Source organism: Microcaecilia unicolor, chromosome 5 (assembly GCF_901765095.1).
Source record: "Microcaecilia unicolor chromosome 5, aMicUni1.1, whole genome shotgun sequence".
Taxonomy (NCBI): Eukaryota; Metazoa; Chordata; class Amphibia; order Gymnophiona; family Siphonopidae; genus Microcaecilia; species Microcaecilia unicolor.
Window position 1 is genome coordinate 175,013,701 of NC_044035.1, and position 24,103 is coordinate 175,037,803.

A 24,103-nucleotide genomic window follows, 5' to 3' on the forward strand; every position below is an offset into this window, starting at 1 on the left:
GGAAAAGACCAAGGGTCCATCAAGCCTAGCATCCTGTCTCCGACAGTGTCCAATCCAGACCTCAAGAACCCGGCAAAAACCCAAAAACAAAACAAAAATTTAAATGAATAATGTTCAATGGACTTTTCCTTCAGGAATCTGTCCAAACCCCCTTTAAACTCAGCAATGCCAACTGCTGTCACTACATTTTCCGGCAACGAGTTCCAGAGTCTAACTACGCACCGAGTAAAGAAAAACTTTCTCCTATTTGTTTTAAATCTACCACATTCTAGCTTCATCTTATTTTCCCTGGTTCTGTTATTGTTAGAAAGTGTAAACAAACGCTTCACATTTGTCCGCTGCATTTCACTCATTTTCTTGTAGACTTCTATCATATCACCCCTCAGCCGCCTCTTCTCCAAGCTGAAGAGCCCTAACCGTCTTTAGCCTTTCCTCATAGGGAAGTCCTCCCATCCCTTTTACCATTTTCGTCGCCGTTCTCTGCACCTTCTCCAATTCCTTTATATCTTTTTTGAAGTGCGGTGACCAGAACTGAACACAATACTCAAGGTGTGGTCTCACCATGGAGCGATACAACAGCATTATAACATCCGCGAATTTGTTTTCCATCCCTTTCCTAATAATACTCAACATTCTGTGTGCGCCTTCTTAGCGCCGCAGCACACTGAGCAGAAGTTTTCAACGTCTTGTCCATGATGACTCCCAGATCCCTTTCTAGGTCTGTAACTCCTAATGTGGAACCTTGCATGACATAGCTGTAATTCGGGTTCCTCTTTCCCACATGCATCACTTTGCACTTGTCAACATTGAACTTCATCTGCCATTTGGACGCCCAATCTCCTAGTCTCGCGAGGTCCTCCTGTGATCTTTCACACTCCTCCTGCGACTTGACGACCCTGAATAACTTTGTGTCATCTGCGAATTAATTACCTCACTAGTTACTCCCATCTCTAGGTCATTTATAAATATGTTAAAAAGCAGCGGTCCCAGCACAGACCCCAGAGGGATCCCACTAACTACCCTTCTCCATTGAGAATACTGACCATTCAACCCTACTCTGTTTCCTATCTTTCAACCAGCTCTTAATCCTCAATAATACCCTACCTCTGATCCTATGACTCTCCAGTTTCCTCTGGAGTCTTTCATGAGGCACCTTGTCAAACACCTTCTGGAAATCCAGATACACAATATCCACCGGCTCCCCATTGTCCACATGTTTGTTCACCCCCTCAAAAAAAATGCAGTAGATTGGTGAGGCAAGACCTCCCGTCACTAAATCCGTGCTGACTGTCTCATGAGCCCATGTTTTTGTTTGTGCTCTGTAATTTATTTTCTTAATAATAGCCTCTACCATTTTGCCCGGCACCGATGTCAGACTCACCGGTCTATAATTTCCCGGCTCTCCTCTGGAACCTTTTTTAAATATCGGCGTTACATTGGCCACCCTCCAGTCTTCCGGTACCTCACCTGATTTTAGGGATAGATTGCATATTACTAGCAGTAGCTCAGTTCATTTTTCAGTTCTATTAATACTCTTGGATGAATACCATCCGGTCCTGGTGATTTACTACTCTTCAGTTTGCAGAACTGACCTATTACATCCTCCAAGTTTACAAAGAATTTGTTTAGTTTCTCTGACTTGCCAGCTTCAAATACCCTTTCCGGCACCAGTGTCCCTCCCAAATCCTCCTTGGTGAAGACCGAAGCAAAGAATTCATTTAACTTCTCTACTACAGCTTTGTCTTCCCTGATCACCCCTTTAACACCACTGTCGTCCAGCAGCCCAACCAGTTCTTTAGCCGGCTTCCTGCTTTTGATGTATCTAAAAATTTTTTTTATTATGTGTTTTCGCTTCTAATGCTAATTTTTTTTCAAAGTCCTTTTTCGCCCTCCTTATCTCTGCTTTGCATTTGGCTCGGCATTCCTTATGTTTTAATCCACAAAGATTCCAATAAGGGTTTTGTATCCTGCAATATTTGCAGCCTATCCGAGTCAAAGTTCTCATTAATATACAGTGCTACCCCTCCTCCAATCCTATCTACCCTATCAGTACGATATAATTTGTAGCCCGGTATGACTGTGTCCCACTGGTTATCTTCCTTCCACCAGGTCTCAGAGATGCCTATAATATCCAATTTTTCACTGTGTGAAATGTATTCCAGCTCTCCCATCTTATGTCTCAGGCTCTTTGCATTTGCATATAGACATTTCGAGGCATGCTTGTTGCTCAGTTTTATATCACGTTTAATACATGGCATTATTAATATGTTATCTTATGTCTGGTAATTTTTAATTTTACTTAAGGCCATCTGATCCACTGCAGTTTCTTTGACATCCTTACTTACAAGGAGGCTATTCTTCCCTGTTTGGGTGATATCCTCAAAAGATACCTTATCCTGAACCATGCGCTTTTGAGCGACTGTCAGCCTTCCCCCCGCTTCTAGTTTAAAAGTTGTTCTAGTTCCTTTTTAAATGTTGACGCCAGCAGCCTGGTCCCACCCTGGTTAAGGTGAAGCCCATCAGATCGGAATAGGCTCCCCCTTCCCCAGAATGCTGCTCAGTTCCTGACAAATCCAAAACCCTCATCCCTGCACCATCATCTCATCCACGCATTGAGACTCCAGATCTCTGCCTGTCGCTTGGGCCCTGCTAAGTGCAGCCATTTGTTTCTCTTTTTGATGGAAGACTTTGATCTCACAGGCCTGGTCTGAATTTACAACTTTAAAAGGTCTCTTCTTTAGCTATTAAAGCCTTAACCCTGCATTGCCAACTAGGAAGGCTGCTGATCTACAGGGTGTACTCCAAAGATTGGATTGCAGCACCACCCAGTGAAATTTTGCCTAACTAGCTTCTGACACAAAAATGTGTCATGCAAGCATCTCAGTGGTGTGTGGGAGAAGAAACCATAACCCTCACAAACCAAAGAGAAGGCAAAAGTGCAAGAGGTCAAACACCTACATAACAGTACTTAAAGGATCACCTCATTGTCACACCAAAGCTACCCACAGCACCCTCAGACCACACTTGGGAACTATAGGACTGGTGAATGCCAGAGCAGCTGCAAAGAAATCCTCGGTGATCCATGATGCCATAAATAAACAGCATCTTGACATCCTAGGAAACCTGGCTAGATGAAAGTGGGGGGTTACTACTGGCTGAACTATGCCCAACAGGTTTCAACATTCAGCATCAACCAAGACCAGGATGACAGGGTGGAGGGGTAGCAGTCTTGATTCGGGGGACAATCAAACTGCGCAGAATATCCACCCCCCAGCTACATGGATCACAATCTCTTTTAATCCAACTTGAAGAGGAGAAGCCAATCTGGCTGTTCATGATTTACAGATCACCTCGTAACAACACATTATCTGTGCAAGAACTCCTAGACCTGATTACTCAAGTGACCCTGAATTACCCTAGGCTGGTGATCATGGGAGACTTCAATCTACACATCAAAACCCCAGATACCACCACAGCTGCCTTTCTGGACATGATGACAGCACTAGGATTTACACAGGGGATCAATTCTCCAACCCACGAAAAGGGTCACATACTAGACCTGGTATTCTACAAAGGAGTGGATATCCCAGAATTCTGGGATAACAGTATTGAAATAACACCCCTATCATGGTTAGACCATTTTCTAATTAAATTCTCCCTAAGTGACCACCTGAAACAAATGGCACCTCCCAGAGTTTGGAAGGAGATCAGAGACAAAAAAAAGCTGACCGCTGAGAATTAACTAGAGGCCTTGGACTATCCACATGTAGATGAAAAGACAGCAGTGTGAGAAGAAGTTGACATCTGGAATACACACCTAGCCAAGACCGTAGAGAAAACAGCACCACTAAAAAAGGTCTTATGCCCCACTCACAAACGCTCACCTTGGCTTTCTCCAGAACTTTGGATCCTTAAACGCGAAGGATGAAAACTGGAAAGGGGGTGGCGCAAATCTCACCTGGATGAAGACAGGCTAAACTGCAGGAAGCACGTGGCAAAGTACCGTCAAGCCTTAACAGCAACCAAAAAACAGTATTTCTCTCAATGCATTGCACAGGCTGCCAACTCAACCAAGCAGCTGTTCAGTATAGTAAACAGCCTACTGCACCCCCCACAACAAAACCAGCCTGCCCAGTCTAAACTGAACTGCAATGATTTTGCTGCATACTTTGCCAACAAAATTAAAAGTCGTCACCAGGATTTACAGGCAATCCCACCCAGTGCCCAACCAGTCAACCAGGGGTGCACAAACTCGCCCCCTCCTAACAGAGACAGATGGAACACTTTTAAACTAATGACAGAGGAGAGCCTTGACAAAATCCTAAGAGACCTTCGACCAACTATCTGCTCCCTCGATCCCTGCCCATCAAAGATAGAGCAGCAGGCAAGTATGGGCCTTATAGAAGGCGCCACAAAAATTGTGAATACCTCTTTCTAATGGGCAACTACCAACAGCATTAAAAAGGGCAGTGGTTTGCCCTCTGCTGAAGAAAAACAACCTTAACCAGGACAAACTTGAAAGTTACAGGCCAGTATTCAACATCCTGTTTCTAGGGAAACTCATAGATGACATCTTGCTAGCATGACTGACAGAAACAGGTATCAATGGTACAGTAATTGCCTGGTTCAGATCCTATCTATCAGACAGGCAACAATCCTTAATGTTTGGCAGCAACTCATCACCACCATGGACACTGACCTACGGGGTACCACAAGGATCGATACTGTCACCTATTCTGTTCAATATCTACCTCAAGCCACTAGCTGAGCTGATTCAGTCAGTGGACACTCAGTTGTACATCTAAGCGGATGATGTGCAGCTACTCATACCCATTGAACCTGACTTACCTATAGCCTTGAATAAACTGATCACTTGTCTAACATCAATTCAAGAATGGGCTAAACACAACAAACATTGCCTGAACCGAAGTAAAACCGAGCTTCTCCTGGTCCCTAACACAAGTGGATACATACCTGACATCAAAATCCCTTTTGGGAAGTATGAACTCCCCCTCAAATCACAAGTCAGGAACCTTGGAATACAGTTAGATTCAACACTCACTCTGATTCCCCAAATCCAAGTAACCTTCAAGAGCTGCTTCTATTATCTGCGAGAAGGTAAATCTTATCCCAGTTGTGCATGCCATGGTAACATCAAGACTGGATTACTGCAATGCACTATACAATGGTCTGACTACAAAGGGCCTGCACCAGCTCCAGTTGATTCAGAATGCAGCAGCAAGACTCATAGAAGGTTGCAAGCGACGTGACCACATCACACCATTTTTGCAAAACCTTCATTGGCTACCAGTACAATACAGGGCTAAATTTAAAACTCTCTGATCTTCAAGGCCCTGAAAGGAAATGGCCCCGAGTATCTGAAGAATAGGATGATCCTCCACACATCGCCAAGGACACTAAGGTCCTCCGAAGGACTTTCACTAACTACACCCTCTCCAAAACATATTACACGATGTGATACCCGCAAGCAAGCCTTCTCCGGAGTAGCCCCCACTTCCTTGTCACCAACAGCTGATGAATCCATTAACTGATGGGTTGTATCTGCCTACCAGCATGTGGAGATAGAGAACACTGAAAGCACATGGTGTTCCAAGACGCCCAACCCCTTCTGCCTTCAGTATAACTCTATCTCCCAGCAGGTGTGGACGTTGCTTCTCAGCTCCTGGATTTCTGCCTGGGGTGGCTCCTGTGCTTTGCCAGTAGAGCAGGGGGGTTGTGACTGGTGGTGCCCACTTTAAATGCATACTTGGTTTTCCCTGGCCCTGCCTTACCCCATTCCCCCTCCTCCCGGAGTTTCTCTGTGGCTGCCTGCCTCTAACTTTCCTCACAGTAAAAAAACAAAACGAAACAGAGAGAGGCTTTCTCCTGAGCTCCTGGTTCGGTGTAGCTTGACCGCAGTTCGTTTGACTTGGTCTCCTGAGGTGAGAGTGGTGCCCAGTTTCTCCCTGGAGGTTCCCGCTGACAGTGCTCTGTGCGGGGTAAGTTTTGGCGCAAAGGTGCCATTTTGTTTTCTGTATTTGATGGCTGCTGAAGGGGTTAAGCGCTGCTCCCACTGTGGGAAATGCAGATCAGCAGCGGGGCTTTGCAGCACATGCTGCCTGGATGCTATGCTGGCACAAGCATGGCGGGCGGTGATTCTTCCCCCCGCCAGAGTTGGCAGCGGCCGCTATCTTGAAGGTGCTGCGTGACTCAACCCTCGCGGTTGCGAAGGGGTCTGAGTGCAGGGAGACGCCTAGTTTTTTAGGTTTCTAGAGGAGCTTTTGCCTCCGCTTCCCCCATTGTGGGGGGCGGATGTACAGGGTGAGTTTTTCTCCCCTGAATTTGTGCTGCTGATGCATAAAGCTTTTATGTTAAAAAGAGCACTACCTGAGACTCCTGACAATTCCTGTCGGTCTGGGTTTCCTCCGGTTCTTTATAGCCCAGCGTCTGCTGGAGACTTTATTTCTTCCCCCAAGCTTTTGGCTGACGCTAAGCGTAGATGAGTGAATACCCCGTCTGAGGGGGACTCTTTTTTTTTTTTTTTTTTTTTTGTTACATTTGTACCCCGCGCTTTCCCACTCATGGCAGGCTCAATGCGGCTTACATGGGGCAATGGAGGGTTAAGTGACTTGACCAGAGTCGCAAGGAGCTGCCTGTGCCTGAAGTGGGAATTGAACTCAGTTCCTCAGTTCCCCAGGACCAAAGTCCACCACCCTAACCACTAGGCCACTTCTTCACTCTATTCTCCCCCATGGTCTAGTTTCGGGGAGTCTGAGGGGTCTGGCAGGCCCTCACGGACTGATGATCCAGATGAGGGTGGCTGCTTGCCACAGGAGTTGGATGACCCTAAAGCGGTTCAGATTTTCCACCACGACGAGCTGCCAGCTCTCATTTCTAATGCCTTAAAGGCCCTTTGTATTGAAGATCTTGACGAGGGCGCTGCCTCTTCTATTAATCCTAGGATGGCTAGCACTAAGAAGCCTTCTCAGGTTTTTCCCGTGCATGCTTCCATTCAATAGCTTTTTTCAGCTCAATGGTCTGACCCTGAGGGTCCCTTGGTGGTGGCCAGGGCTATATGTCACCTTTACCCCCTGAGGGAAAGTCAGTTGCCCTCTTTGGGATGCCTAAGTGGATGCTTTAGTCACGGCTGTGACTAAAAAGACTACTCTCCCGGTGGAGGGAGGGGTCGCTTTGAAAGATATGCAGGACGAGGTCGCTTTGAAAGATATGCAGGACCGGCGGCTGGAATCTGTGCTGAAGCGGTCCTTTGGTATCTCGGGCCTTACCTTACGGGCGGCTATTTGCAGTTCCTATGCAGCCCGGGCCTGCCTTTCCTGGTTGCAGCAGGCGATTGAGCAGCCCGCTGATGGAACGGGTTCTCTCGCTGAGGTTGGCCCGTGTATGGAGCCTGCCCTGTTTTTTTGGCTGATGCCCTTTATGATCTGGCAGAGCTTCGGCTAAGCAGATGTCTGTGGCGGTTGCTGCCCGCCGCCTTCTTTGGCTCCAGCATTGGGCGGCTGACATGGCTTCTAAACAAAGGCTGGTGAGGTTACCCTTTCGGGGCCTTCTTTTATTTGGGGAGGATTTGGAGAAGATTGTTAAGAACCTAGGGGACTCTAGTCCTAACGGTTGCCTGAGGATAGGCCGAGGCCTTCTTCCAAAAGTCCTTCTTTTCCCTCCTCTTCCAGGCCACGTTTTCATGAAGGTCGCAAGTATCGCCTGGGGCGCTCTGCGGGGTTTAGTCAACATACCCGTTTCCAGCAGAGGAACTCCTTTCGTTCGGACAAATTCGCGTCGTCGTCCGGCCAGTGTCCAGGAGTTCAGGGGCGTCCTCCACAATGATGGGGCGCCGGTCCACTCGTCGGTTCCCGCAATAGGGGTTGTCTCTCCCTCTTTTTCGAGGAGTGAACCAAGATTACTTCGGATCAGTGGGTCCTAGAACTGATCAGAGAAGATTACTGGCTAGAATTTGCTGTCCCAGTAGGAGACGCATTTTTGGAGTCCCGATGCAGCACTACCGTCAAGCGGGCGGCAGTATACGAGACCTTGCAGGTATTGCTGAAGCTCGGAGCGGTGGTTCTGGTTTCTCCCGCCGAACGCGGCTGCGGTCGCTACTCTATCTATTTTGTGGTGCCTCGAAAAGGCGGGTCGTTCAGACCTATCCTTGGCTTACGCAGAGTCAACCAGGCGTTAGGAGTGCGACACTTCGGCATGGAAACCCTGCGCTCTGTCATTGCGGCGGTACAGCCAGGAGAGTTTCTCACGTCTCTGGACGTCAAGGAAGCGTACTTGCATATTCCCATCTGGCCGCCGCATCAGCGGTTTCTGCGGTTTGTGGTATTGAGCCAACATTTCCAGTTTTGCGCCTTGCATTTCGGCCTTGTGATTGCCCCTCGGACTCATGGTGGTTGTGGCTGCCTGTCTCAGGCGAGAGGGTATCAGAGTTCACCCTTATCTCGACGACTGGCTCATGAGAGCGAATTTGGCAGACGAGAGTCGACTTGCACAGCCAGAGTTGTTACAGTTCTTCAGACTCTGGGCTGGGTAGTCAATATGCCCAAAAGTCACCTGACCCCTTCTCAGTCTCTCGAGTATTTGGGGGTCCGGTTTGACACGGCTTCGGGGTTCGTTTTTCTTTCCGACAGCAGGCAGCTAAAACTTAACGCAGAAAAAAACACAATGTCGTATACTCACGTCACAACATAATACAACTAAATTCACCACCATAACCACACCAAACTTCTCCCTTCCCGTCTCAAACAATCTGAAAATTCTTGGAGTCACCATCGACCGAAATCTCACACTAGAAACCCACGTGAAGAATACAACTAAGAAGATGTTCCACTCCATGTGGAAGCTCAAGAGTAAAACCTTTCTTCCCAAGATCCATTTTTCGCAACCTGGTACAGTCAATGGTGCTAAGTCACTTGGACTATTGCAATGCACTCTACGCTGGTTGCAAAGAACAGACTATCAAGAAACTTCAAACAGCCCAGAACACCGCAGACTCATATTTGGAAAAACAAAATATGAGAGTGCAAAACCCCTAAGAAAGAAACTTCACTGGCTCCCACTTAAAGAACGCACCGCGTTCAAGATCTGCATGATTGTTCATAAAATCATTCACGGTGAGGCCCCGATCTACATGCTAGACCTAGTGGACCTCCCTCCCAGAAACGCTAAAAGATCAGCTCGCACATTTGTTAATTTACACTTCCCTAGCTGTAAAGGATTAAAATACAAACTAACACACGCGACCAGCTTTTCCTACATGAGCACACAACTGTGGAATGCACTACCAACTAACTTGAAAATAATTAATGAAATAACTAACTTTCGCAAATCTCTGAAAACCTATCTCTTCAACAAGGCCTACCACGAGAATCCATAGCCTATTTATAACACTTCACCACTCCACCCTCATTCTGAAAGTCATCTCTCTACAACTGCTTGCTTAGGTCTTTTCTGTCATCCATGATCTTTTTGTAACACCAATTGTATCTGCTACCCTGTAATGGCTATGCCATAACAGGTCTTTGTAAGCCACATTGAGCCTGCAAATAGGTGGGAAAATGTGGGATACAAGTGCAATAAATAAATGAAATAAAGCTTCAGAATCAGGTCCGCCTGCTCCTGCGGATGCCTCGCCCTCAAGCTTGGGACTTTGTTCAGCTTCTGGGATCGATGATGACCACCATAGAGGTGGTTCCCTGGGCGACAGCTCACATGAGACCGCTGCAGCTTGCTCTGCTTCAGCAATGGTCTCTGATTTCCCAGGAATACCAACGCAGACTACGGTGGCTTCCTGCTGCCCAACACAGTATGGATTGGTGGCTTTCCAACAGCAGGCTGCAGCAGGGGATGCCACTGGCTCTTCCTTTTTGGTTTCTGATGATAACGGATGCCAGGGATGCTAGGCTCAGGGTCTGTGGTCCACTGCGGAAGCGGGATGGTCCATCAATCGCTTAGAACTGAGAGCGATATTTCAGGCTCCTTCTGGCCTTCCACAGGACGCTGAAGGGTCTTCCTGTCCAAGTTCTGACGGACAAGACGACAGCAGTGGCCTACATCAACCACCAGGGTGGCACTCAGTGCAGGGCCCTGACTGCGGAGGCGTCTTAGATCTGCGACTGGGCCGAGCGCCACCTAGAGCTGCTGTCCGCGGCTCACAGTGCAACATGCAAGCCGATTTCCTCAGCAGACATCAAATCGACCCGGCAGAATGGGAACTGGCAGATGAAGTTTTTCTTCAGATTTGTGCCAAATGGGGGACTCCAGGCTTGGATCTCATGGCGTCAAGCGTAAACGCCAAAGTAACTCGCTTTTTCAGCAGAAGGAGAGATCCTCGCTCGGCGGGGTTCGATGCTGTGGCTCAACCTTGGCCCTCGGGCCTCCTGTATGTGTTCCCTCCTTGGCCCTTGATAGGGCGAGTTCTACTTCGGATTCGTCTGCACCGAGGATTGGTGATTCTGATCGCCCCGGATTGGCCAAGGCGTCCGTGGTACGCGGATCTCCGGCGGATGCTGGTGGACGCGCCTCTTCCTTTGCCTCGGGTTCCGAACCTGTTAGTTCAGGGTCCGGTGACTATGGAGGATCCTTGCCGCTTTGGTCTTACGGCCTGGCTCTTGAGAGTTTGAAATTGAGGGACAAGGGCTATTCTAATAAGGTTATTGCCACGCTCTTGCAGGCTCGCACGCGGTCTACCTCTGCGACTTATGCTCGGATCTGGCGCACTTTTGAGGCATGGTGTACGCCAAAGTCTATCTCGCCGACTCTGGCAACAGTCTCGCTCTTGCTGGACTTTTTGCAGGATGGGCTACAAAAGGGCCTGGCCTACAATTCCCTTCGAGTTCAAGTGGCAGCGTTGGCCTGCTTCCGGGGGAAAGTATCCGGATTGTCCCTTTGCTGCTCATTCGGATATTCTCCGTTTTCTCAGAGGGGCGCTTCGGTCTCCTTTGCAATCGCCTTGTCCGGCTTGGAACCTGGGGCTCGTGTTGAAGGCGCTCCAGCAATCTCTGTTTGAGCCTCTTAAACGGGCTTCTGAGAAGGATGTGACTCTCAAGACAGTTTTTTTTAGTGGCAATGACGTCGACTAGAAGAGTGTCTGAGCTTCAGGCTCTTTCCTGTCGGGGTCCTTTTCTGCAGTTCTCAGAATCTGGGGTAACTTTTCATACGGTGCCTTCTTTTCTGCCTAAGGTGGTTTCAGCTTTTCACCTCAACCAGCCCATCTTTCTTCCTTCCTTCTCTAAGGAGCAGTTTCCGGACTCCTTTGGACAATTGCGCCTTTTGGATGTCCGCAGGGCTCTGTGGCAGTATCTGCAGATGTCAAATGTGTTTAGGAATTCTGATCATTTATTTTTTTCTGTTGGCAGGTCCTCGATGGGGGTTTCCGGCGTCTAAGGCCACTATAGCCCGATGGCTTAATGAACTCATTTTTTCGGCTTATCTGCTTTCAGGGCGGTCGTCGCCTGAAGCATTTAAAGTGCACTCTACGAGGGCAATGTCCTCTTCGTGGGCTGCAGATCAGAGGTTGTGCCCCACTGGCAACGAGTTTCCCTGGTACTGAGATTAGCAGTAGGTCAGAGCTGGCAGAATGCTATACAATGCCCTCTTTCAGCCACATTTAAGGTAAGAACTAAGTTCTGTAACGTGGCTAACACAGGAAAGGGAACTAAAACTGGCTTACAAAAATGGCCACTACCGCATGGACTACAACAGGAAACACAACAGGGCACACTCTGACCCAGTAGGCAGGGGGAAAAGCACCATGGGAGAAGAGCCTACCAACTACCAACATCGTGAGACTGTAACACAAGCTAATGAAATCACGGAGCCCAATACCCTACACCCACCACAATGCAATGCTGATGTGACCCTGAACTGCACCCGAGAGCCACATCTGACCCAGGGAAAGGCTGTGAGAGGATCGAACACATTCTGCTGTCATGGAGGTGGGTACGGCATTTGAGGCTGGCATACAGGCTGGAAAAAAAGTTTTTAAAGTGGGGTTTTTTTGGTGGGAGGGGGGTTAGTGACCACTGGGTGAGTCCGGGGAGGTCATCCCCGATTCCCTCCAGTGGTCATCTGGGCAGTTGGAGCACTTTTTTGGGACGTTCGTGAAAAAAAAGGGTCCAAAAAAAGTGACCCAAAATCGCGGTAAAAATGCCTTTTTTTTCCGATTTCAGCTGAAGACGCCCATCTCTCCTCGGCTGATAACCACGCCCCAGTTCTGCCTCCACCACGCCTCCGACACGCCCCCGTCAACTTTATTCGTTTCCGCGACGGAGTGCAGTTGGAAACGCCGAAAATCGGCTTTCGATTATACCGATTTGGGCGCCTTTGCGAGACAAACGTGTATCTCCCGATTTAGGTCACACTATAGGCGTTTTTCTCTTTCGAAAATAAGCTGGATAGAGAATTATAATAGTCACCTGAATCTTTGGGTCCTGAACTTCCCTAAATGCCCGGGGTATGCCCCAATAGATTTATTTAAGAGATACCTAAATGAAAATTTGAAATTTTTGAAAGATTCTATGCCCCTGATAAATAAAATGTATTATATTGAAAGCCCCAAAGAGGAAATGAGAAGGCCTGGAAAAGAGGCTGAAGGCCAAATAAATTTGAAAAATATCTCACTCTTATTGGAACAATCCCTAGAAGATACTACGCAGAGATCTACCTTATTAGTATCATTTGTGTTTGAACAGGACTTGGACGCTGTAATGAGATTATATTTCAAAAATGCAAAATCCCTCTTTGGAGGGGAGAGGATATGGATTTACCCTGATGTCACAAAACAGACCCAGATAAAGAGAGAGGCATTTTTGGCTTTGAAAAAGGAGACGTTGGAAGTGGGGGGTTCCTTTTTTCTAGCGTATCCATGCAAATGCATAGTAAGACTGGGAACAACAAAATATGTGTTTTATTCACCGGAACAACTCAAATCATTCAGAGAAATGAAACAACTGAAAAGTTAAAGGAAAAATGAGAGACATGCTGTCTATTTAATTTAATATAGTTATTATGAATATGTAAACTTCTCTATTCATTTAGCCCCCATTTATATATATTATTTAGTGGTCTAAGGAAGCGTGATGTTTATTTGGATAGTTAGTCAGATATCTTTTTGTTATATTCTTGCTGTATTTCGCAAACAAGTTGTATGCTTGTTTAAATATTGAAATAAAATAAATTTAAAATAAAAATCATGTGCAAAGCCCCAAGAGATGTCACTAAGAACATAAGTGTTGCCATACTAGAACAGACAGAAGGTCCATGAAGCTCAGTATCCTGTTTGCAACAGTGGTCAATCCAGATTACAAGTACCTGGCAAGATGCCAAAACAGTAAAATGGATTTTATGCTTCTTATCCTAGAAATAAGCAGTGTTTTTTCCCCAAGTCCATCTTAATAATGGTTTATGGACTTTTCTTTTAGGAAGTTATCCAAACCTTTTTTCAAACCCTGCTAAGCTAACTTCTTTTACCACATCTGGCAATGAATTCCACAGTTTAATTACACGTTGAGTGAAGAAATATTTTTTCCGATTTGCTTTAAATTTACTACTTAATAGTTTCATTGCATGCCTCTTAGTCCTAGTATTTTTGGAAAGAGTAAACAAGCAATTCACGTCTACCCATTCCATTCCACTCATTATTTTATAGACCTCTATCATATCTCTGTTCATCCCTCTCTTCTCCAAGCTGAGGCTTCCTGTACTTAGTTGTGTTTTATACTATAGTAATTGTAGAAAAGCCCCCTTAAATAATAGCCTATGGAACTGCAACAGAGACTTTGTAGCTTATTTTCAAAATAAAACGTCTAAAAAGTGGCATAAAGCAGCATTTGGATGTTTTTCTCACAAAAACGTCCAAATCAGTATTTTTGAAACCTATTTTTTTAGATATTTTTCTATGCTGTTTGTCTGCAGTGCATCCAGATCTCAAGGGGGCGTTTTGGGGGTGTGTTAAGGGCGGGATTTGGGCGTTCCTAAGACTTAGATGTTTTTCAGTCATAATGGAACAAGACAAAACTAAAACTAAGATGTTTTGAGCTAGTCCTGTTTTTATAACGAATAAGGCACAAAAAGGTGCCCTAAATGACCAGATGACCACTGGAGGGGTACAGGGATGATCTCCCAATATCCCTCCCTAGTGGTCACTGACCCCCCTCCCACTCCCCAAAAATGTGAACAAAAATATGACTTACCAGCCTCTGTGACAGTCTCAGATGTTATAGCCAGGCCTATTAGAGCAGCATGCAGGTTCCTGGAGTAGTGTAGTGGTTGGTGCAGTGCACTATGGAGTGGGGGACCCAGGTCCCTATCTTCCTCTACCTATCACACTTGTGGTAGAAACTGTAACCCCTCCTAAAGTCACAAAACCCTACTGTACCCACAAATAGGTGTCCCATTCATCCAGAAAGGCTATTTTAGTGGTGTACAGTGGGGGGCAGTAGGTTTTGGGTGGGTTTTTGAGAGCTCAGGGGACAAGATAAGGGAGTAAAGGTGAGATGTGTACCTGGGATCATTTTTTATGAAGTGCACAGACGTACCCTCTAGGGTGTCCTATTGCTCTCCTGGGATGTCTGGGGGACTAGTATGCTAAAAATGCTGGTTCCTCCTACATCCCAGTGGCTTGATTTTCTATGTTTTGTATTTATGTTTTTTTTTCTTCGAAAATGGACCAAAAAACAAAATGTCCAATGCACAAAACCTTGTTTGAAAACAGTATTTTCAAAAACAAACAAAAAAAAAGATAAGACATTTTTTCTTTTTTGAAAATGACCTTTCCTATTCAGATTTTGGATATTTTTTGCAAAACGTCCAAAGTTGGACTTAGACGTCATATCAAAAATGCTCCTCTTTATATGCTAAAAACAACTATTCCTTAAACTCCTTTACTAAGTGTGCAGAGTAACTCAAAAATAAGGTCCCTGAGGTTACCTATTTAATTCTAAGTCTACCTTTTGCCAAGTTTAAAAATAATTTCCCAGCAAATTCTTACCAAAGAAGATCTCTACTTCTCTGGAACTGTTTTCACAGCACCTCTTTGTAAAATGGCGTCTTCTGTTGTGCATGACATCAAATACACACATTAAAAAAAATACTTTTACATATTTTATAAAAGGCTCTGCTTTCAGTGAGCCTTTTATGAAATATTATGGCAGTTTTGCGCACACAGACCTAAATGTGTATTTTCTGATCTACTTGCCCTATTCAAAATTAGGCTGCAGCTGAACCACAAAAAACTACAGTCAAATGTCAGCTTAAAAGAGCATGTTTTTATGGCAAGATAAGCTGTTATGGTTGATAAATGTAAAAACGATATTTTTTTTAGAATTGCAACAGGAGGACCATAGGAGTACTCTGTAAGTGATTCATTCTAGCCTAGGATGCCATCATGTGTAAAACTTTTTCTTTCATAAAATCTCTTTGACAGTTTGACCTGGCAGTTTCCTCCTGCTTCTTTGGGTTTCTAGCTCAGTCAGAACTTAAACTGCGATCCCTCACTTTATGTGACTTCATTTGCAAGCACTCAGAAATTTTACCTTATTTTCCCTTATTTTTAATTTTACCTCATACCAATGTACCTACTCTAGTCATAGCATCAACAAGCCTTGGGCCATGGGCAATATTTCAGGGATCTTTTCAAAACCCTGTAATCATGGGCTTTGAATTTGACCACCAGGGTTCACTATTGAGTAGTAGCAAGATTTCCTGTTCCATGTTCCACTTCCGGAGTCTCTTAGGGTGTCCACAGTCTAATTGACCTGGGGAGTGGAAGATTCGACTTGGGCATTGAACTGGAGACCTGCATGTCACAGGCCTTTTCAGTTGACACTCAGTTGTAGACTTTACCATTTTTGTGTCTTCTTGTATGTTTACAGTATACAGTTTCTATTTTTACAGTGTACAATATTTGTTAATACAATGTTATGAGATACTATTATTTTATTTCAGATCTGGCAGCAGCGATTGACACTGTGTATCAAACTCTGAGGCACAGTTGCACACTCCTGGGGCTGGCCCTGATGGTGATGCATATTTTCAGCTGGAGAGGATCATAAATTAAACTCTGTAGGTAGAGTGTGCAAAGGAGACTTCCTGTTAAGAAGATGAACACTGAGAAGGATTTTTCACCACTTACACCCAATATAGTGCGTGCCTTGAATGACAAGCTGTATGAAAAGAGGAAGGTGGCTGCTCTGGAAATAGAAAAGTAAGTCCAAGGCCAATCTTCCTGATATATTTTGATGTGTGGGGTTGTCATTCCTGAGGGGGAGGGGTAATTTTATAACTTCATACATAAAATATATGTTCGTTAGTCTCATTCTATAATTTGGCAGCTAAATTTAAATGAAAGGGAGAATAACACATTCCCCACAGCTAAATGTAAGCGCCATTTGCGTACCTAAACTTTTATAGCACTTTTAGGTAATGTACGCTTGCGCATGCCAGTGCTAGGTGTGTGCTTGACACTGTTCTATAAATGACACGTACGACTTGCTTAGTGCACAAATGCAAAGGGGGGCATTCAAAGGGGAGGAGCATGGGTGGGATCAATATTTGCTTAAGTAAACTACAGAACACTGTAAGTTACACACTAGAGTGCTGCATTCAGGTGCACACATTTTATACCTTCTATTGACATGCCATGGGATTCTGTGTAGGTTGCCCAAAGTTCGGTGTGGATCACAGATCTGAAAATAAATTAATTAGTTAATTAGGTGCTAACAATAATTGTGTTTGCAAGCACTTCATTGACAGTAATTAGGAGTTATGTGTGGATCTGCCCTACACCCTATTTCATTACATGCAGTTTGAAATTGGGTGTGGCCATGGGAGGGATAAGGCTGGGTCAGAGGCGTTTCCCCAAATTTAGGCACGATGTTATAGAATACCTGCTAAGGTTATTCAAAGTCGTTAAATTGCGGGAGGATTGTGAAAAATTACAAGAGGACCTTACGACACTGGGAGACTGGGCCTCTAAATGGCAGATGACGTTTAATGTGAGCAAATGCAAAGTGATGCATGTGGGAAAGAGAAACCCGAATTATAGCTACATCATGCAAGGTTCCACTTCAGGAGTCACAGACCAAGAAAGGGATCTAGGTGTCGTCGTCGATGATACGTTGAAACCTTCTGCTCAGTGTGCTGCTGTGGCTAAGAAAGCAAATAGAATGTTAGGTATTATTAGGAAAGGAATAGAAAACAAAAATGAGGATGTTATAATGCCTTTGTATCGCACCATGGTGCGACCGCACCTCGAATATTGTGTTCAATTCTGGTCGCCACATCTCAAAAAAGATATAGTGGAATTAGAAAAGGTGCAGAGAAGGGCGACGAAAATAATAAAGGGGATGGGATGATTTCCCTATGAGGAAAGGCTAAAGCTCTTCAGCTTGGAGAAAAGACGGCTGAGGGGAGATATGATAGAGGTCTATAAAATAATGAGTGGAGTGGAATGGGTAGACGTGGTGTCTGTTTACTCTTTCCAAAAATACTAGGACTAGGGGGCATGCGATGAAGCTATAAAGTAGTAAATTTAAAACAAATCGGAGAAAATCTTTCTTCACTCAACATGTCATTCAACTCTGGAATTCATTGCCAGAAAATGTGGTAAAGGTGGTTAGCTTAGCAGAGTTTAAAAAAGGTTTGGATGGCTTCCTAAAGGAAAAGTCCATAGACCATTATTAAATTGGACTTGGGGAAAATCCACTATTTCTGGGATAAGCAGCATAAAATGTTTTGTACTTTTTTTGGAATCTTGCCAGGTATATGTGACCTGGATTGGCCACTGTTGGAAACAGGATGCTGGGCTTGATGGACCTTTGGTCTTTCCCAGTATGGCAATACTTATGTACTTACGTAGTTCAGCTGGAGCATTTACACCAGCCTTCAGCAGGTATAAATTCTCACTCCCAGTGTTATTTATTTATTTGGATTTTGCTCACACCTTTTTCAGTAGTAGCTCAAGGTGAGTTACATTCAGGTACACTGGATATTTCTCTGTCCCAGGAGGGCTCACAATCTAAGCTTGTACCTGAGGCAATGGAGGGTTAAGTGACTTGCCCAAGATCACAAGGAGCAGCAGTGGGATTTGAACCGGCCACCTCTGGATTGCAAGACTGGTGCTCTAACCACTAGGCCACTCCTCCACTCTATGTTAGGCACAAAAGGCACAGAGGGGAGGGATTCTGTATATGGTGCCTAAAAATGCACTAATCATTTTCGACTAAGCATATTCTATAAGCAGCGCTTAGATTTAGGTGTAGTATATAGAATATGCTTTGCTGAGGTCACGTGATGCTTGCGAGCTGAGCGGACGTCTCCAGCTCGGGCTCCGCTCCCACTGCTGAAAAAAAACCCCGTTTTTGCGCACTAAAACCACCCGAGCACGCCGCAGGAACAGCTGAGGGGTACCCGCTTCTAACCGGCGATAATCGGAGAGCTGAATAAGCGCTGGCGGTGAGAGGGAGCGGTGTTATGCCCGTAAAGACACAGCGGCAGAATAAGCAACGCGTGGCCATGGCGAGTCCCAAGATGGCGGACAAAACAGAGCCCGCGGGGATCCTGACCCTGCCGACCACGGCGATTCAAGAAATCACACAACAAATCACTGCGAGCTTAGATGAAAGACTAACTAAAATACAGACCTCAGTGGACTCCATTAAGGATGCGATGGAACGTCAAAATGCCAGAATGCAGCAAGCGGAGGATCGAATTTCCCGCCAAGAGGATAGATCGGAGGAGATGCAGGCTCGAGTGGAAACAATGGAAGTGCGCCAGGCCCAGCTTTCCCAGCAGATTGATGATTTGGAAAATCGTAGCAGGCGCAATAATGTCAGAATTATCGGCCTGCCAGAAGCGGTTAAGGATGTTGAACTGCGGAATTTAGTTGAACATTGGCTGCCTGACCAGCTGGGGCTCCAGTCAGCAGACACGAAGATGCTGGTCGAGAGGGTCCACAGAGTGGGGTTCCAGCGCGAGAAGGATGCGCGCCCGAGACCAGTAATTGCGCGCATCCTTAACTATGCCGATAAAGAAAAACTTTTCCAGGCTTATCGCAGCAAGAAAACCTTGGAGTATGACGGCCACAAGCTTTTGTTGTTTCAAGATTTCTCTGCACGAGTCACAGAGCAGCGAAAGAAGATGGGCCCTCACTGCGAGAGACTGTTTGATAAGGGGGTGCGTTTTGCCCTCCTATTCCCGGCGAAGGTGAGGATCCTCCACGACAACAAAACGTTATTCTTTACGGACCCTAAAGAGTTGTAGGCCTTTGTCAGGCGCCTGCCGTGAGGAGTTGTTCAGGGAGCGTGATTGGAGGATCAGAACTGAACGGAGAAAATGGGCTTCTTGGGGTTTGTGGCGGATGGCACGTAAGCATTGGGGGCCCCGCGGATAAAGGAACTATAATAGCAGCCCAGGGATGATGTGGCTTCTGCGGTTTTGTGGACGCTTCAAGCGGCCGCTTGCACATATCAATGGGGGCCTTAAACCTGTGGGTGGTAAGGGGGAGCACAGTTACTCTAAGTTGTTTTACTTAATGTTTTCTTTAACTGGAGCCATGCACTGGAAGGGAGGGGGCCGGGGCTGGAGCAGGGCACCTGGACTATGTAGATGGTATTGTTCTGTTATACAAAGCATGGCTCCAGCCGATGCATTGACAGTTGAAAGTTATATTGGTTGCATTGTCATATAGTTTACTACGAGACTATGTATAAGTTTTAGGAGGAGATATTGGGGGGGGGTTTCTCTTTCTTCTTATTTCTATTTGATGTCAGGGGGGCGGAGCCACGGGCGGGTGGTTACTGGTGGGTTATAGGAGGGAAAATAGCTCCTGGGTGGGGGTTCGGGAGGGGAGGGGGGGAGGAAGGGGGAGTATGGATGTGTAAGAGGGGAGGGTTGGGGGGTGGATGGAAGAGAGGGAGTGGAAGGTGTGTTTGTGCAGGGTAGGGCGGGGGGGGGGGGGGGCTGGGGGAAGTTTGAAAGATACGCAAAACTTGAAGCCTAAAAGTGTGGTTAGCCTGAGTGAAGCAGTCAGACGCAGCATATGTATGTTGATGAATGTTTGGTGGCCGGAAGGTTGGCGCAGCTGTTCCCGCAGGCTATGCTGGGAGGCCTGTGAGAACTTTTGTCAAGAATTGAGTGCTAGAATTTGTGAATGCTTAAAATATGGTTAATTTAAAGATCATCACACTTAATGTTGATGGGATCCATTCTCCCATCAAACGTACAAAACTACTCTCCTGGTTGTCTAAAGCGGGGGCTGAGATTGCTTACTTACAAGAGACACATCTGTCAGCGGCAGAACATCAAACACTCAGAAGGGGATGGGTAGGGGAGATAGGATATTCCTCCTACAATGCAAGACAGAGAGGGGTGGCTATCTTGATACATAAAAGACTCCCCTTCATTGTTCATAAAACAATAGCTGACAGAGATGGGAGGTATGTCTTGGTTCTGGGAGAACTCTGGGGACAAAAACTTTTACTGTGTAATGTGTACGGGCCCAACGTATACTCCCATAAATTTTTCTCCGAGGTGGTGGCCAGGGTGGTCGCCTACTCTGAATACCAGCTGATTGTGGGGGGGGATTTTAATGTGGTAGCGGACCCCTCAATTGACTGCAAGCCAGCGAAATGTAAGGGTGGAAACTGGGAGCACAAAGGGGTGAATTTTGTATGTACTCAGACGGGGCTAGTGGATATCTGGAGGCTACTGAACCCACAGCAGGAGGAGTTTACGTTTTATTCACACCCTCATGGGGTTTATTCTAGACTGGACTACCTCTTGGTGGACCTCTCCCTGTCTGCTCGGATTTCTAGAGCGCAAATAGTAAATCATACCTTAAGTGACCACCAGGCAGTGGAGATAATTATCCCGTGGTGTACGGAGCCGAGCGAGCGGGTGTGGAGGTTCTCCCCTCTGTTAGGCACTGATAGAGGTTTTCAGGAGTATATGCGGGCTAAGTGGGTGGAGTATCAACAGCACAATCAGACATCAGATGTGAGCTCGGGAACATATTGGGAAGCTTCCAAGGCTGTTATGAGAGGGCACATCATAGCATACGCGGCAGGTGCAAAGAAGAAGAGAGAGGCGGATTTGTTGCGCCTGTCTCAAGAATACCATCAGTTACGCCGGAAGCACATTTCTCAGATGAACGAGGACAATAAGCTTGCCCTGAAGCAGGTTAAACAGCAGATAGATGAGATCTTGCGGCAACGAGCCGAAAGAGATATATATTACCAGCGGTTCCGACTTTTTAAATGGGGTAATAAGGCAGGCAAGTTGTTAGCCAATTTGGTGCGGCCCTCGCGAAAGAGACAGATTACATCCATTATTCAGGATGAGCAGGGGAGGTCATATACTACAGAGTCCGAGATTTTGACCAGACCAAGTATGAGGATTTTTTTCAAGGATTGCAGCTCCCACGCCTGGATGGGGAGCAGCTGGCCCATCTGAATGCCCCCATTTCAGAGCAGGAGATAAGGGAGGGCATAGGAGCCCTGAAAGTGACTAAGGCCCCTGGGCCCGAAGGCTTTGGGCCTGAATACTATCGAATCATGGCAGACCTGGTGGCACCACCGATGAGGACCTGGTTTAATGATCTGGTTGACAGGGGGGAGCCCCTGCAGCGAAATGAGGCCCATGTGGTGCTTTTACCGAAACCGGGGAAGGATGTGGCCAGGGTGGGGTCTTATCGACCAATTTCGCTATTAAATCAGGATGTTAAAATCTTGGCGGCTATCCTGGCCAGGCGTCTGAACCGGGTCATACATACTTTAGTACATGAAGATCAGGTGGGCTTTGTGCCGGGGAGGCAAGCCTCTATGAATATCATGCAAGCCTTGATGGCCATCCATGAGTGTAAGAGGACGGAAGGCCCGGCGGCTATAGTAGGGCTGGACATGGAAAAGGCCTTCGACAGTATCTCGTGGGAATACTTGTTTAGGGTGCTGGAGCAGTTCGGGATTCGTGGGGCCTGCTCTGAGTGGATCCGGGCACTTTATGCCAATCCTTTTGCACGATTACAGATAAATGGGAGGCTTACTGATTATTTTACAATTCAACGGGGTACAAGGCAGGGGTGCCCTCTCTCGCCGCTTCTTTTTGTGCTGGCTATAGAGCCTTTGGCTGCAAAGATCCGTGGTAGTGAAGAGGTCCGAGGTATTCGGGTAGGGGGTAGGGAGCTGAGAGTGAACCTCTTTGCTGACGACATTCTACTATATGTTGCCCATGCCCCAAGGGATTTGGAGAAGGCACTCTCTGTGGTTGGGGGCTTCGGGGATATCTCAGGACTCAGAGTTAACTATACTAAGTCGGAGCTGCTGCCCATGACGGATACTCAGGGGGCGAGGGGGATGGCGGGGCTTCCGATACAACCGGTGGCAGGGGCAATGAGATATTTGGGCATCTATTTAAGCACTAATAGAACTACATTTTATAGGAAAAATGTGATAGATGCTCTGGACAAGATCAAGAGTTTGTGTGACAGATGGAGGGACTTGCCCCTTTCGCTGATGGGGCGAATAGCATTAGTAAAGATGGTGTTGCTTCCCAAGATTTTATACCCGATACAGGCTGCACCAATCTGGGTTCTCAGACGGGAAGAACGCAAGTTCCGATCCCTTATTAGGACTTTTATATGGAGGGGGAAGGGGGCACGAATAGGGGTCTCCAACTTATGCCACAACAAAGACAGAGGGGGTCTGGGATTACCGGACTTACGCCGGTACAACGTAGCGGCGTTAATGCGCCTTATTTATGAGGGAATGGGAGGGAGCAATCGTTTCTTGCCTAGTGAGGGACTAGGAGACTGGAGTCACCCGTGGACTTTTCTTAATCTGCTGCATGTGGGATCGAGTAGTGACTCTTGTATGTCACACAAGCTGGCTTTCTTACGACCCTTAAGGAGAGCTTGGGTGTGGTGGAGAGGTCAGCAGCGGTGCTCCTCGGATGCCTCACCATATTTGAGTATGACAGGTAATGCGGCATTCCCGGCGGGCATGGGATTTTCTATTTTTTCTAAGTGGGCAGATTTAGGCTGCAGGATATTGGGTCAACTTTTGGAGGAAGGGTCGGGGGTCTTCTTGTCTTTTGACCAAGTTAAGGCACAGTGGGCCGTACCGAATAACAATTTATTACAGTACTTGCAGGTTAGACACTACTGGTCTACTATACAGGCGCAACATGGAGACGGTTGGCTTTGGGGCCCCTTAGATAAGATTTTGTTACGTATACCCACTAAGGTTAACAGTTTATCTACTTGGTATAAGATCCTAACAACGAACGGGCAGTGGGGGGACATGGAACAGCTGGTAATGCGCTGGAATGAGGATGTAGGATCTAGGTACACGGAAAAGGAGTTTGGGAAACTTTTCACTAACCTGTATAAGATGGTTAGAGCTGCTGACCTGCAGGAGACACAATACAAGATCCTCCATAGAGCATATATTTCTAGAGCAAAGGGGGCAGCCATAGGACTCTGGACAGATGACAGATGCCTTAAGTGCAGGACTGAGGGGGGAACCCTTATACACTCTTTCTTGGAATGCTCGGCTCTATCACTGTGGAATGTGGCTTTTCAATTATTGGCTGCCGTGTTGCAGCGGGAATTGGAGTGGGACTATACAACTTTACTGTTACGGGATCAGTCATTATTGGTGGTCCAGGGACTGCGATATCCACAGCGCCGATTTGTGTATGTCTCTCTGCTGCTGGTTAGGAAAACAGTTTTGCATTTCTGGGTGTCACCGGAGCCCATACCTGCAGAAGCTTGGAAAGCAAAAATGAGGGAAGTAGGCAAATATGAGAATCAGATCTACAGGGGATCCCCCAAACTGGCCAATAGACAGTACGCTTACATATGGGCTTCATGTTTAAATATCATGGGCTAAGGTTTCCATGATAGTAGGAGGGGAGGGGGGATAGGGGGAAGGGCATGGGTAGATGGGTGCGTGGAGTACGAATGTTGTGATGGGATGTATATGCATGACGGCTTGCGAGTGTGTGAAAGGGGGGAAAAAGGAGGGTTATAAAAGAAAATTCAGTATGGAATACATCTCACCTTTATGACAGTGTTTCCTTGTTCTGTTGAATT

The 24,103-nt window shown here is 46.4% G+C and overlaps 1 protein-coding gene across 1 annotated transcript in view; it reads left to right on the forward strand.

Moving 5' to 3' along the window:
- Positions 1 to 24,103, forward strand: part of VAC14 (VAC14 component of PIKFYVE complex) — a 573,384-nt gene that overhangs the window by 24,810 nt on the left and 524,471 nt on the right. Inside the window, exon 2 of the mRNA XM_030203598.1 lies at positions 15,961 to 16,219. Within this exon, the coding sequence (XP_030059458.1) occupies positions 16,116 to 16,219 (104 nt within the window). The 5' untranslated portion in view covers positions 15,961 to 16,115. The remainder of the gene's footprint in view (positions 1 to 15,960; positions 16,220 to 24,103) is intronic.